The following is a 13,855-nucleotide window of genomic DNA, read 5'->3' on the forward strand; positions in this document are numbered from 1 at the left end:
GGCCCCCGCGGCCCCCTACCCGCCCCCCTCGCGGCGGCTGCCCCTTTCACAATAGCGCGGCCTGCCTCCCTCCTCTCGGCTCCAGGTTCGCTCCCGCCCGCTGCCCTCTGGGCGCATGCGCCCTTCCGTCGGCGGCGGCTGCGGCGGTGGCGGCTACGAGCGGCTCCGTTTTTTTAAAGGGAAACGCTGAGGCGCCGGGGGTGACTGTGGGGGAGGGGGACCCCGAGCCGCGGAGACCCCCGGGGGAAGAGACAGATCCCCTCCCGGAGAAGGAGGGCTTTGGGCGGACCCATCCCTCTCACCCCCTTCTGAGGAGGAGCGGGGGGAAATGGAGGCTCGGGGCGGCTGAGGCGAGCTCCGGGGCGGGGGGCCGGGGCGGGGAAGGGGGGGTGTGGGGTGGGGAGACGAGGCGGGCCCGGCCGGGCCAGGGGGGGCCGAAGCGAGCTCCGGGGATGAGCTCGGGGGCGGCTGGGTACGAGCTCCTGCCTCTGAGGCGAAGGCGGCGGCGGCGGCAGCAGAGGCGGCGGCGAGGCCCCCATGGGCCTGCGGCGGGCCTCAGCCGCGGCCTCCACTTCTCCGCACGCCGGCGGGATGGCGCCGGGGCCCCGGAGGAGCCGCGCTAGCCTAGGCCTGCTGCCGCGCTGCTAAGGCGAGCCCGCCAAACTCCCCTCCCCCTCCTCCGTCCTCGACCCCCCGCACCTCGCCCCTTCCCCACCCCCTCCTCTGTCTCGGTCCCCGCCGCTGCTCCGGACCACTATGACCATGAGATCCGCAGTGTTCAAGGCGGCCGCGGCCCCTGCCGGCGGCAACCCTGAGCAGCGACTGGACTACGAGCGGGCTGCGGCGCTGGGCGGGCCCGAGGACGAACCCGGGGCGGCTGAAGCCCACTTCCTCCCCCGGCACCGTAAGCTCAAGGAGCCGGGGCCCCCGCTGGCCTCTTCCCAGGGCGGGAGTCCCGCGCCCTCCCCAGCCGGCTGCGGCGGCAAGGGCCGGGGCTTGTTACTCCCAGCCGGGGCGGCCCCCGGGCAGCAGGAAGAGAGCTGGGGCGGCTCGGTGCCCTTGCCCTGTCCGCCCCCGGCCACCAAACAAGCGGGCATTGGGGGGGAGCCAGCGGCAGCCGGGGCTGGCTGCAGCCCTCGACCCAAGTATCAGGCGGTGCTGCCCATTCAGACGGGCTCTCTCGTGGCGGCGGCCAAAGAGCCTACGCCCTGGGCTGGGGACAAGGTTGGGGCGGCTCCCCCAGCTGCCACAGCCTCGGACTCTGCGGGACCCCCACCACTACCTCTGCCCGGGCCGCCACCCCTCGCGCCCACCGCTACCGCCGGGACCCTGGCGGCCAGCGAGGGCAGATGGAAGAGTATAAGGAAGAGCCCTCTCGGGGGTGGCGGCGGCTCGGGAGCCTCCAGTCAGGCCGCCTGCCTCAAACAGATCCTTCTGCTGCAATTGGACCTCATCGAGCAGCAGCAGCAGCAGCTGCAGGCCAAGGAAAAGGAGATCGAGGAGCTGAAGTCAGAGAGAGACACGGTACGGGAGAGGTTAATCTGCGTTCGGGACGAGGAGCGAGTTGTGCGCATGCTCACGGGAAGGGGGGCTGTAGGAGGTTAAGGTATCCCTTGGTTAGGGGTAAGGAGGTTGGCCACCAGCAAAGGAGTATGTTAGGTGACGGGTCCTTGGGATCCTGGCTCTCAGACACGTTGGGTTGGAGGGAAGGGTTAAAGGGCAACCTCCCAGGCGGAGGGGGAGGGGAGGTTTCAGGTGCCAAAGGGTTAATTTAAAATGACAGCCCCAGACTTGTGGGAAAGACGTTTAGAGTGGGAAAAGACCTGATTTATGAGGGGTTGAAAATGAAAAGGTGGGATGCATATGTGGTGGCTTTATGGAAGGGGTTAAATTAAAGAGCTTTTGCGTTAGAAATGCATTCTGGAGGAGGGAGACATAGCAGCTGTTGCTCTAACCACTGCTGTAGCATCTTTAGATAGGAGGGTAGGAGGCCTTTTAATTGGCAGAGGGGTAGAGGTGATTCACAGAGGAATCATATTTTAATTTTCTTAAATTATATTAAGAGGATCACTGCTTTTGATTTCAGACAGTTTTTAATAGGAATCTGTTCTAAAACCTGACCCACTGACCAGCTCCCTTGTATAATATAAACATGGTGTTCAGACGCTGAAAGGTTTTAAGGCATCAGGGGAAAGTAAGCTTATTAAATGTGTTGAGTAGACACCCCAAAAAAAATCTATTTTAGAATCTTAAGGTAATAGGGAAGTCATTTATTATTTCTTTGTACTTCTGAGGAGCATGACTATATAAGCTTGTTTTTTATTGCTGCAGTAGTTAAGGGCACCTTATGTATTGAAACATATTCCTTCAGGAAAGCTGGTGATGGAGTATTACTGTGCTAGCATACCTTACAGCTGCCTAAAAATAAACATGGTTTCTACAATTGTGTTCAGGCTGCAGCAGTGTCTCTCTCTCTCTCTCTCTCTCTCTCTCTCTCTCTCTCTCTCTCATTGTGTGTGCCAAGGGCTGAGCAGGAGAGCAGAAGGCTATTCATTTTGTTTGCTTTCCAAATGAATCGCATCAGGCAGCGGCTGTTTTATTGGAGAATACATTTCTGCAAGGTGGAATGGGAGCTGGGGCAGGTCTCATTAAAATATCTCATAGTGTTGATTTGTGGAAGTTACTCAACATGGAGGTGGCACTGCTCAGCTACTGTACTGCAGTCTAAGGGTGTGATGGTACTGTAATTACAACACATTATATCCTTACATGGGGGGGTGGGAAGAGAAGGACCAGTGAAGGAAAAGAAATCAAGGAAATGTCACCCACAAACCGTGGTTAAGTAATGTTAAGGCTGTGAATCAAAACAGAAGGAAATGAAATGAGAGTATGGCTGACAGGGGGGCTCTCTGCTGATGGTGGAGGTTTCTGCTCAGTTCCTGAGGTAATGGCCCCTCTGCAGACTTTCCTAGGCAGGAAAAGTGGGGTGAGTTAAGGATAGAGTGTCAGTCTCAACTTGGCATTCACTGTTTCTGTTGTGTTTTGGAGTCTTAGTGTTGCTTAAGCTTGTTTCTCTTATTGCAGTTGTTGTTTGGCCTGTACTGAAATCTATGCAGCTAAGTAGATGTAATGAAGGAAACATTAATATTACTGTCTAACTCAAATAAAATTCTTATTATAGGGTATAAGTGGCATAGTTGGTACCTTTTCTCAGAACATTTTAACATGAAGTTTTCAATGATAATAGACTTCCATTTTCTGTTTGATTATGTAGTTTTCCCTTTAGAGTTAAGACTGTTTTTAATCCACATTTAAATAAATACGTATAATTTTCTTCTGTTATCTCAAGTGCAAAGCAGTATGCATATTTCATCATTGATGGGATTTATGGGTACTGGTTTCTATTATAATTCTTCCTAATTGAGTGTTCATTGCTTAAGTGGTACCCACCCCAACCCCTCACCTCACACACCCCTTTCAAATAACACTGCAATCCCTAGTGGCACTGTGACTGTGAGTGTTTAATTCCTTCTCAATGTACTGTTTGGACTTTGCCCTTGTGTATAGTGTTTAGGAGTGGAAGTAGAAAGGATAGGATTTGGAGAACCCTAGGCCCTCCTAAAAGAACCTAAGGTTAATTTTGGAAACTCCCAAACTGACTTGGAGCCACGTGGTTAGCAGTAGCAGAGACCATGCCATTTAAAAGGCATGTTGTGCCCCCTCTCAGTAAAGAGGATCTTCTTTCAGAAAAATGAATTACAAATTCCCCCACTTCCCTCCCCAACTAGGTTAGCCCCTAAAATTAAGCAGTGTACCTTACCTTCTCTATTGTGTTTAAGGAAAAACTATTTAGGTTAATGTCTACCTATTAAAAATAAGTTGAATTGCTGTAGTCCATTGAAAGAGTTAGAGGACCATACTGATTCCTAAATGGGGCTAAGTACCTGCATTTAATTTTGTGTTTTAAATCTACATTTTGCCAATCTCTTTTAGCTCCTTGCTCGGATTGAACGTATGGAAAGGCGGATGCAGTTGGTAAAGAAGGATAACGAGAAAGAAAGGCATAAGCTGTTTCAGGGCTATGAAACTGAAGAAAGAGAGGAAACGGAGCTATCTGAGAAAATTAAACTGGACTGCCAGCCGGAGCTTTCTGAGACATCCCAGACTCTGCCTTCCAAGCCTTTTTCATGTGGGCGGAGTGGAAAGGGACACAAAAGGTGTGCTGATAACTTTGTTACACTTTCTAAACATGATAAGGACAGTTGTTTCCAGTGACCAAGAGTAGGGGGTTGGGATTTATGAATTAGTTCTAATACAACCATATCCTGAATTATGAGGTCTTAGGTACTGAGAAACTATCTTGAAATATTCTTGCGCAGACTATAAAAGTCTGTTAGGAACATTTTGGCCACTGTAGTAATTACAGAATGCAGAGTACATCATAAAGAGAATGAGCAACAAATGTGACAGCTGAGTTTCTTAAAGAAAACTATAGCAGTTCACTCAAGTTAAGAAGTGTTAAAATTCCTTCATTGTGCTAGGCACTGGTAGACATAAAAAAGTAAGATCTAACTGTCCTTGGACTCAAAGAGATTAATCTAGCTGTGAGGATGGCATAAATTTTAAAAACTAAGAATTCAGCTGCAATAAAATAATGCAGATAGACAACAGTGAAACAAACTAAGTTTTGTAAGATTCATGGATAGTGAAGATTATTCTGAGTTAGAATTGTGAAACTTTAAGGAGGAGATGGATCTTTAAAAAGAAGTATAGAATTTAGGTTGGTAAAAAGGAAAGGACATGGCATTCTAGGAATGTGAGATGGGTGGGTTTGGTGGGAGAAAGAAAAGCCAGCAGATAGCCAAAAAAAAAAAGAAAAGAAAAGAAAGAAATAGAGATTGTAACTAACATGGTATAGGATTGGGGGAAAAAATAAGAGATTGGTCTCTGGTTGATAGGAATGAAATAGGCCATAGGGTAGTGGCACCTGATGTTAGCTAAAAGATCTTAAGCATGGAAACTGACTTATTCAACAAACATTTATTAAGGGGGCCTATTATATGTACTGGTAAGCATGAAGTTGTTTCTGCTTATAACTGCCAGATAAACCCAGATATTTAGATCCCTGAATACAAGCTAGTTCTCGTGCCCCAAAATGAAATCAAGTCAGATTTTATTTAAGAATCAATAAATTGTATAATGTTTTCTTCCCAATCTAATAGGAAATCCCCATTTGGAAGTACAGAAAGAAAGATTCCTGTTAAAAAGCTGGCTCCTGAATTTTCAAAAGTCAAAACAAAAACTCCTAAGCACTCTCCCGTTAAAGAGGAACCCTGTGGTTCCTTATCTGAAACTGTTTGTAAACGTGAATTGAGGAGCCAAGAAACTCCAGAAAAGCCCCGGTCTTCAGTGGACACCCCGCCAAGACTCTCCACTCCCCAGAAGGGACCCAGCACCCATCCCAAGGAGAAAGCCTTCTTAAGTGAGATAGAAGATTATTTGCCGTACCTTTCCACCACAGAAATGTATTTGTGTCGTTGGCACCAGCCTCCCCCATCACCGTTACCATTACGGGAATCCTCTCCAAAGAAGGAGGAGACTGTAGCAAGTAAGGCATAGAGAACACTTGCTCTTATACCCTAGTGGTGGCGGTCAAGCTAACAAGTGTGAAAATGCCTTTGGCATTTTTAAAAAAGTGCAATCAATAAAGCAGAGTTCTGTCAAGAATGAGTAAGTTAACAGCCAGAGACAGACACTGTGCAGGCATTGCAAATAGATGGAATTACAGCAAAATGTGCTCAATGTATTTGCCTGCTTACAACACTGGGAGATGTGTTTGCCAGTAAGTTGCTCATCACAAGAGCACCAGACTTGGGGGTGTAATCTCTGGCAACTTGCATGCCCTCTGAAAGAAGGGTTTTCTGTGCTGTGAAATGCATAGAACTTATACTTTGCCATGCACGACTGTTCCTGCAATTGATATTGTGTGAAACCTGGGAGGGTGGTCTTTGGGTATTCTCAGGGGCCAATGGTAATTTTTGGGTTGGGGAGCCAGCTTGGGGTGGGGAATTTCACCTGGGCCTCCGCTCTAACTATATAAACATTTATCTGTATCTCTGTGTCCCGGTCTGGGGGGCAGGAGGAATCTGCCAAAGACCAACAGTCTTATTTTATCTTACTATACTTCACAAAGGTTCTAAATGTGAAGAGTTTACTTGGATTGCAGTAGCCCATTGGTTGTTCATATATTTAAATAAAATGGTCTACAAACTATTTTTCAAACAATAAGGACTATCTTGGGATATCTGAGCTGCTTCGGGAGGGTGTGTGGTGTGGGACCTTGGTCTTCATTCCCTTGTTTTTCTTTATGGCTTCCACACCGAGATGCTCCCCTGTCTCCTACATCAACCAGTAACTGCAATGTGTCTTCAATCGTGTAATGTTAGTCTGTGACAGTCACTGTGGATGCTCAAGGGTGACGGTGGGGGAAGCTTTCTTGGATAGAGCTGCAGCCCCGAATTTCTACCACTGTGTCTTGCCCCAGCAGGGATGGGGATGGGAATCCATTCCAATAAGACAAAAGCATTCTCCAGGCTTTGTTTGGCTGTTCTGGTGACAAAATGAAGTGGGGAAGATAGATTACTCTTCTTAATTATCTAAAATTCATTAGGTCTCACACTTGCGTCCATGCAATAGACCAGGATCCTGATCGAGGTTCAGGTTTTTTGTTGGCTCAGTCAGTTGAACAGGTTCATCCTTAATGGTCAACCTTCTTGCTGCCATAGTAACGCTGTGTAACAACTTAAGAGAAACCGTGAAGCAACTTCCCATCCGGGATTGGGAAATGGCTTGGTCCAGAGCTGTTCTGTGTGACTGGCTGTTTTTGAAAACCCTGTCTGCTCTAGTACAGAAAATTCCAAACACCTCTGAGATTGTGGGCATAGCAGTACAGAAGGAGTCTGACTGAGGGGATCCCAGCCCTTTGAGGAGCCTGAGTTGTGAATAACGTGTGAATCCTTATTCTTGACGCCCTATCTCAAGAGAAGTCTCAATGGCTTGTTCTAAGGAAGCCAAAGTCTTTGTGCATGTTGTTCAGGCTGGACCAGCAAGGTAGTTTGTTTGGAGGGAGGAGGGAGCTGTTTAAGAAGACTACATGTGTACGTTTTGAGAACACTGATCTTTTATTTGAAAAATAGGGTCAACTTTTACTCACCTGCCATGTTCTGAGTTTAAGGTTTGATACCCTTGGCCATCAACTGTTGCAGGGAAACCACCCTAAATAATGAAGAAAAGAAGTCGTCTCAGTGTAAAAAAAAAAGTGGTGGGCTTATTTTCTTTTCTTTTGTCTGTTGTTCCCTCTTCCCCTCCCCCAGAGAGAAATTCTCAAAAGAACAACTCAAAAAAACCAAAATGGCTTCCTAGTGAGAACTTCAGTGATGATCCTTTCCTCCATTTTGGGTATGGGCTTTTTTTCTTTTTACACTGAGATGATTCTTCTTTCCTGCATTATTTAGGGTGTCTGATGCCATCAAGTGTTGCAGGAGAAACTTCAGTCTTGGCTGGTGAGTAGAATAGGAATTGTGCTGGCTGGGCCTGGGGTGGGGGTTGGAGGGACGGTGGATGGTTGGGAGCTGCATTCCCCATCAGCTGGATGTGGGAGAGTGAGATTCCTTGGTGTGTGATTACACTGTAGACTTCAAAATGACTACAAATTTCAGTTGTTTTTCAGGAACTGCAGTAGCATCCATTATATGAATTGTCAGGTATTGGCTTAGGGTTTTTTTGTGATCTGTGTTTGGCAGACTGCAATGGCATTTTAGGTTCTTTTATACCATAGCAAGGACACTGAATATGGCTTCAGGTGAGGCCATAGAATGGATTCCTATCACTTGGTAACTTTGTCTTATCTGGGGAGAGACCTCTTATCCTAGTGAATAGTAGCATTGTGTGACCTTGGATTTAAGGGTGGTTCCACCCCTCCTCCCTTTCTTTTTCTTTTTCTTTTTTTTTTTCCAGTTCCTTCTTGGAGGGACCATTCAGTAGAGCCTCTAAGGGACCCAAATCCTTCAGACCTTTTGGAGGTAGGTATCCAAGACCTGTCAGTGGAAGGGAGTGAGAGACAAAGTAGAAATATGGGAGTAAACTTGAAATGTCATAATTGTATGGATGGGTTAAATAAAACTTTAAAGCCAGAAGGGTATTTGAGAGATTATCTAGTCAAACTTTGTTGTATAGATGAGAAAACTGAGGTCCAGAGTGGTTAAGTGATTTATTGAAAAATAAATAGCTTGGGAGTGTTCGAAGCTAGACTTCTTGTTAGAAAAGGTGGCATGTATCCCTCAGCAACAAAATTATGTATTCCAAACTCAGTTGACTCTTAAAAGTTTGATACTTATTTTAAACTCGGACTCTTACAAAGTATGGAGGTGAGGGCCATTTATAGCAGTCTCAAGGGGTGCTTCAGTTTGACGTGACTTTCACTTTGAAAAGTTATGGAAATGATTTTGAAATTTGGAGATTCTACAAGGGTGGGGGTAGGGGGTGGAGTATGTGTTTTGTTGATTCTGTCACCAGGAGGTTCCCATAATATCCATAGAACTCACAGACTCAGGTGGGACCTGAAGGTGAGATTTTACCTTCCTGGAAGCTGGAAATGCATTAGTATACCATATGATACCATATGGTGACAAATAGCTTATCAGCTGCTATTCTTTACACAGAACCTGGATGACAGTGTGTTTTCCAAGCGACATGCAAAACTGGAGCTGGATGAGAAGAGAAGGAAAAGGTGAGGCTAGAAGGATTCATTCTGGGAACAACTGAGCCCTAGGACCCTGACCTCTCTCATCCATGCTTGGAGAGTCCTGGATCTCTAAACATTCCTCAATTACTGGCTTCCCAGTGTTGAGTGTCTTAGTTTGAAGTGGTAGCTATTATAGGTAAAGATGTTTGGCTTCTTTTTCTTAGTGTATGCCCTTCCTCAGTTCTACTCTGTCTGGAACACTAACACGTGGTTTGGACTGCTAGACCTAAACAGCTCTTCCCTAAACAGGCAGGCAGTTCTCTTTAACACCTCCCACCCCTATACCCCCCACCCCCAATCAAGAAGAGTCAGCAAAGATCTCCCTAGAATCTGGGTTGTGAATTTGCTTTTATAGAGCAGGTTTTTAGTAATGTTGGGTTTGTTTGTTTTGTTTGTCTGGTTTGTTTTTCCCAGATGGGATATTCAGAGGATCAGGGAACAAAGAATTTTACAGCGACTACAGCTCAGAATGTATAAAAAGAAAGGAATTCAGGAATCTGAGCCTGAGGTTACCTCATTTTTCCCTGAGCCAGATGATGGTAAGTTTTATCTATCTAAAAGAGTAGATTATTCAAAGAAGAAAAAGGGTACAAGTCTCCAGGATACAACTTGCTTTGAATGAATGAACAGTATGTTGGAGCAGGTATAGTTGCTAGACATTTCCCATTTATGTCACTAACAAGGTCACATCTGGCTTTCTTCCATAGTTGAAAGTTTGATGATTACTCCCTTCTTGCCTGTTGTAGCATTTGGACGACCATTACCAAAATTAACTCCACAGTAAGTATAAAGGGTTTTTTTCCCCCTCTACCCTCTCAGGTAGCCTGTACTTCACCTCCCTTTCAGACTTTATGAAAGCCTAGATATAAGGTGGAACAGGTGGCTGAGGGATAGCCATGGTTCTTTGACGGAAGTGAGGTTACCTGGGCAACTAGCTTTTGCAGTGATAAGATTCCCAAGTCAGGGATTAGGAAGATTGCTCTTTGAGTGACCGTGTTTCCCGGAAAATAAGACCTAACCGGAAAACAAGCCCTAGCATGATTTTTCAGGATGACATCCCCTGAACATAAGCCCTAATGCGTCTTTTGGAGCAAAAAATAGTACAAGACCCAGTCTTATTTTTGGGGAAACATGGTGGAAATAGATCATTCAGTCAATTTAATAGCACACTAGTGCTCTGGCTTTGAGGCAGGAAAGACATTCCAAACTTGGGACATGAGAGTCAGGGCTGGGAGTGGTGAGGGGCATAGTGTCTTTTTCCGAGTTACTCTCATGTCCACACTGAATCCCTGCTAGTCTTGGAAGTTCATTTCCTTATCCTTTTTTGCCAGGAATTTTGAGCTGCCCTGGTTGGATGAGCGTAGCCGATGTAGGTTGGAGATCCAGAAGAAGCAAACACCTCACCGGACGTGTAGGAAATAGCTGTGCTGGCAAGAACCTTCTGTCTTCAGATAGTTGTAGCATGCCATTCTCAGAGAGTGGCAGAGACCTGTATATGTGACCTATGTTCTCATGTATGTTGTCATTCGCTGATAATACCCTTCCATACTCCCTTGATCTTTGTTTTGTTTTCGTTGCTCTGACTTCACAGAAAACTCTTTCATTGGGCGAATTGTGAATTATAGAGGGTGATTGGGATATCTTTTCCCGTTTTGGGGAAATGAGCTCTCAAGCCAAATCTCTAGGATGGCAGATTTGGAAGCTTCAGGGGTCTGCTTCTATACATTTGCCTGTTAAAGGGGTAAAAGCGTTCTTTCATTAGACTTGTGGAAGATAAAGCAACCCCTGCCTTTAGACCTGTGCCTGCATGGCACTCTTCTCGCCCTGGTATACCCTTCCATATAGTTTGAGTGTAGTGGTTTTTACCCTAAAACAAAACAAAAAAAACCTCACCATGAGCTTAAGGACCAGATGAGGAATAACAAGTGAAGTGATGAAGCAAGTCATCTTCACAGGGTAGCAAATAGATTGGAGAGTTGGTAGATAAATGTCTTAAAAGACAGTTGTTCTCTTAAAACCATTCTGTGATATAGCCATGTGAGAAGGGGTGTTGGCTGTGACTTACTTTCTTAGTTAACGAATAACTGAATTTCTTAACCCCACCCCTCAAAAAATAAAACCTTTGGAAAAGAGAATGGGGAAAGGTTACTTTTGGACAAATTATGGCTCTAAACGAAAGCAGTTAACATTTGGGGATGGCATGCCAGAACCTGTATAGATGTCATTGTGTCGCATCACTTTGCAAGTATTCCTTAATTGGGCTTTATCCTTTTAGCTGAGCTCTTGGTGGTGGGATAGAGATTTAGGGAGGGTGGGGGGTTCATGTGGAAATCTGTGCTTCCTTTGGCTGGCAAATGTCTACATCTTGAAACAAACAGATGTACCTAATGAGCTTCTCCATTCACTTTGTAAAAATAGATTTGTATGTGTACCATCTCGGTCCCCCCACCCCACCCCTTTTGTTAAAAAACGTCAAGACAGCACTCCAGGCCACTCTGGTCTCAGCTAAGATCCCTGTAACTATCTGGAAGGAAAATAGAGCCAAGACCTCTGGTCTTAAATATATAGGAATTGCCTTTCTTTAGTCTTCAGGACTATTGTGTGAAAACAAAGTAGGGGTCTAATCTCCTAGAAGATAGGGGCTTTTATCCTTGAAGAGAATATGTCCCCAGATTATTAGCACTTTTAGAGGAGAAGCCAAGGTATGTAGGGTGTGTGGCCGGCCCATCAGTGGAGCGTGAGAGAATGGGATACCATTGTGGGAAGAAAAGAAAAGTTCCTCAGGGGCCTCCCACTGCTACAGCTTTTTGTGAGATGTTGATCTGTGCTCCCTGGGTTTGACTTTTAAAGGAATTATTCCGGCAGCACATGTAGTGTTCTTGGGTGATCTTGCTGCTCTTATTTCTCCTTCTGTGTGTGTGTGTGTGGCTATGGGTTTTCATTTGTAACTCCATCTGCTTAGGAGAGTGGGCTCTCCACAAGGGAACCTGCTGTGAACTTCACTGCAGCAAGAATGTAGAGAAATAGGACTTATTCCACTAGGGGCTCTCATCTCACACCTTAAGGAGAGGAAGGAGAATTCTAGAAAAACTGGGCCAGATTTTCTTTGTTCTCCATCATTTTAATATGGCAAGCTGTTTGGCTTTCCTGCTCTGACCTATGTTATGTTTCTTTATAATGTGTCCAAGAAAAAAAAAAAGACCAGTGTCTCTTTACTTCTTTGTTCCTTGATTCCTCAGTTTCTTCTTGATTTTCAGCATTTGTTGGATTCCGAATTTGGATATGGGTTAGCAAATTAACCTTTTGTTTGTGCCCTACCCAGGGGACTCTCCAGATTCTGAACTTCAGCTAGACTAAAAGGAATCCATGAGGTGCTATCTGGCCAGACTTAAGTGGATTCTATTTCCTTGGTTCTCCCTCTACCTAGGACCCTTGTTGTCCCCTCTTCTAGATAAATTCTCCTTTGATTTGGATATGTTGAGGTTTGTTGAGAAGGAGGTTGGAGAGTAGATTAGAAAAATTCCAAGAGTGAAATTACAGTGTGTTAGAGTGTGGGGGGAAAATTAGTTTTATTTTTTTCCCTACATGGGGTACAACACTGTGAAATTCAATCTTCAACTGAAAGCCCTGCAGTTCTCCTAAAACATAGTTCTTTGTTTCTTTCTTTAACAAAGTTTAAGCTAGTGTTAATAAATTAAAAAGAGAAATTGCTTGTCTGTCCACTTCAGCTTTGTTTTAAGCCCATTTCATATTGTTGTCTGTGTTGTAATTCATACTTTTGATACCATTTCTGATGTGTAAAATTGGTTGTCTTGTAAATATCTTATAAAGAGTTCAATTGTAAATAAACTATTGTGGCTGTTAATTTTTGAACTGCTGCTTCAATTTATTTTATCAGGAAGCATCAAACAATTCTGCTTGTAGATATTAAAAGATTAGAAAAAGATCCATTTCACAAAATAGAAAAACACACAATTTTCCCTTTTATATAAAGAATGCATCTACATTTGTGTATGAGCACAATGTACTCGTACGTTTCATCCCTTTGTCTTGTGTTCTTCCTTACACATAATTGGCAACTTTAAAAATGAGATTATAGGATAGGATTCTTGGTGCCTGGTGTCTAAATTAATAAAACCTCAAAGTTGGAAAGACCTTAGAGGTCATCTAGTCTGACCTCTAATACATGATTTCCCCTTGACAACATTCCAGGCAAATGAAGTCCAGATTCTGTTGCAACAGTTCGGGGGTTTTTTTTCCTATACATTTTTTTCTAAATGTTAGAAAATTCTTCCGCATTGACAAAATCTAACTTCTTATAACTCAAACCCATCAGTTCTGCCTTTGCCTTCCAGAGTGATGAAAAGATCAACTCTTCCTTTTCCTCCTAGTCCCCTGATTAAAGATTCCTGTGGCTATCCCAATTCTTCATGGTGATCACTCAGAGATATTACACTTGTTCCTCAAAAGAAGGGATTTTGAAGTTTTCAGTTCCTTCTGGCTGAGTGAACAATTTGCTCATGTCCATTTAAAAATTGAACCCAGACCAAACAACTGAAAGGCAAAGTGGCCGATTATCACTTTCCTTATTTAGACACTCAATTTGGCAGCTTTATTTACATCAATTTACCTTGTGATCAATAAGATCCTTCAGGTCTTTTTTTTTTTTTGTCTTTTTAGACACTAAATCATACATCCTCCATTTTGAACTGGGGCGGTTGATTTTTGGAGCTGGATTTACAAGTTGTCACATTTGGCCACTTGTTTAACCAGTTGAGATCTGGATTCTGATTCTATCTTTGAAGGCATTCCGAATGTCTTCTAGTTTCATATTGTCTATAAATTTGATAAGCATCAGGATCCTTAACCATACGTAATTTGTAAAAATGTTTCACACAACAGAATCCTGTACTGTGCTATAGTGACCTTTCTGTTCAATATATTAATGTGCACTCTTGTAGGTGCACTGGTAACTTAGCTCACACATCTTGTATGTCATTATGGTCCAAAGAAAATACAGTGATTTCATTGCTGATAAATGCCTTGTCAAAA

At 44.5% G+C, this 13,855-nt stretch overlaps 1 protein-coding gene across 2 annotated transcripts; it reads left to right on the top strand.

Moving 5' to 3' along the window:
• The first annotated feature begins 406 nt into the window (after window positions 1-406).
• Window positions 407-12,668, top strand: MSL1 (MSL complex subunit 1). 2 transcript variants are annotated; one of them, XM_019747656.2, is made up of 9 exons: window positions 407-1,524; window positions 3,994-4,217; window positions 5,223-5,608; window positions 7,515-7,562; window positions 8,017-8,081; window positions 8,721-8,788; window positions 9,218-9,342; window positions 9,511-9,583; window positions 10,135-12,668. In XM_019747656.2, exons 1-9 carry the CDS (start codon window positions 757-759, stop codon window positions 10,223-10,225), a joined length of 1,848 nt encoding a protein of 615 aa, XP_019603215.2. In that variant the 5' UTR covers window positions 407-756; the 3' UTR covers window positions 10,226-12,668. The 2 variants fall into 2 exon arrangements, with proteins under 2 accessions (XP_019603215.2, XP_019603216.2); XM_019747657.2 differs by lacking the exon at window positions 7,515-7,562 and having other exon boundaries at window positions 431-1,524.
• The last annotated feature ends 1,187 nt before the right edge of the window (window positions 12,669-13,855 follow it).

The sequence above is a fragment of the Rhinolophus sinicus genome, linkage group LG15 (genome assembly GCF_036562045.2).
Source record: "Rhinolophus sinicus isolate RSC01 linkage group LG15, ASM3656204v1, whole genome shotgun sequence".
NCBI classification, from domain to species: Eukaryota; Metazoa; Chordata; class Mammalia; order Chiroptera; family Rhinolophidae; genus Rhinolophus; species Rhinolophus sinicus.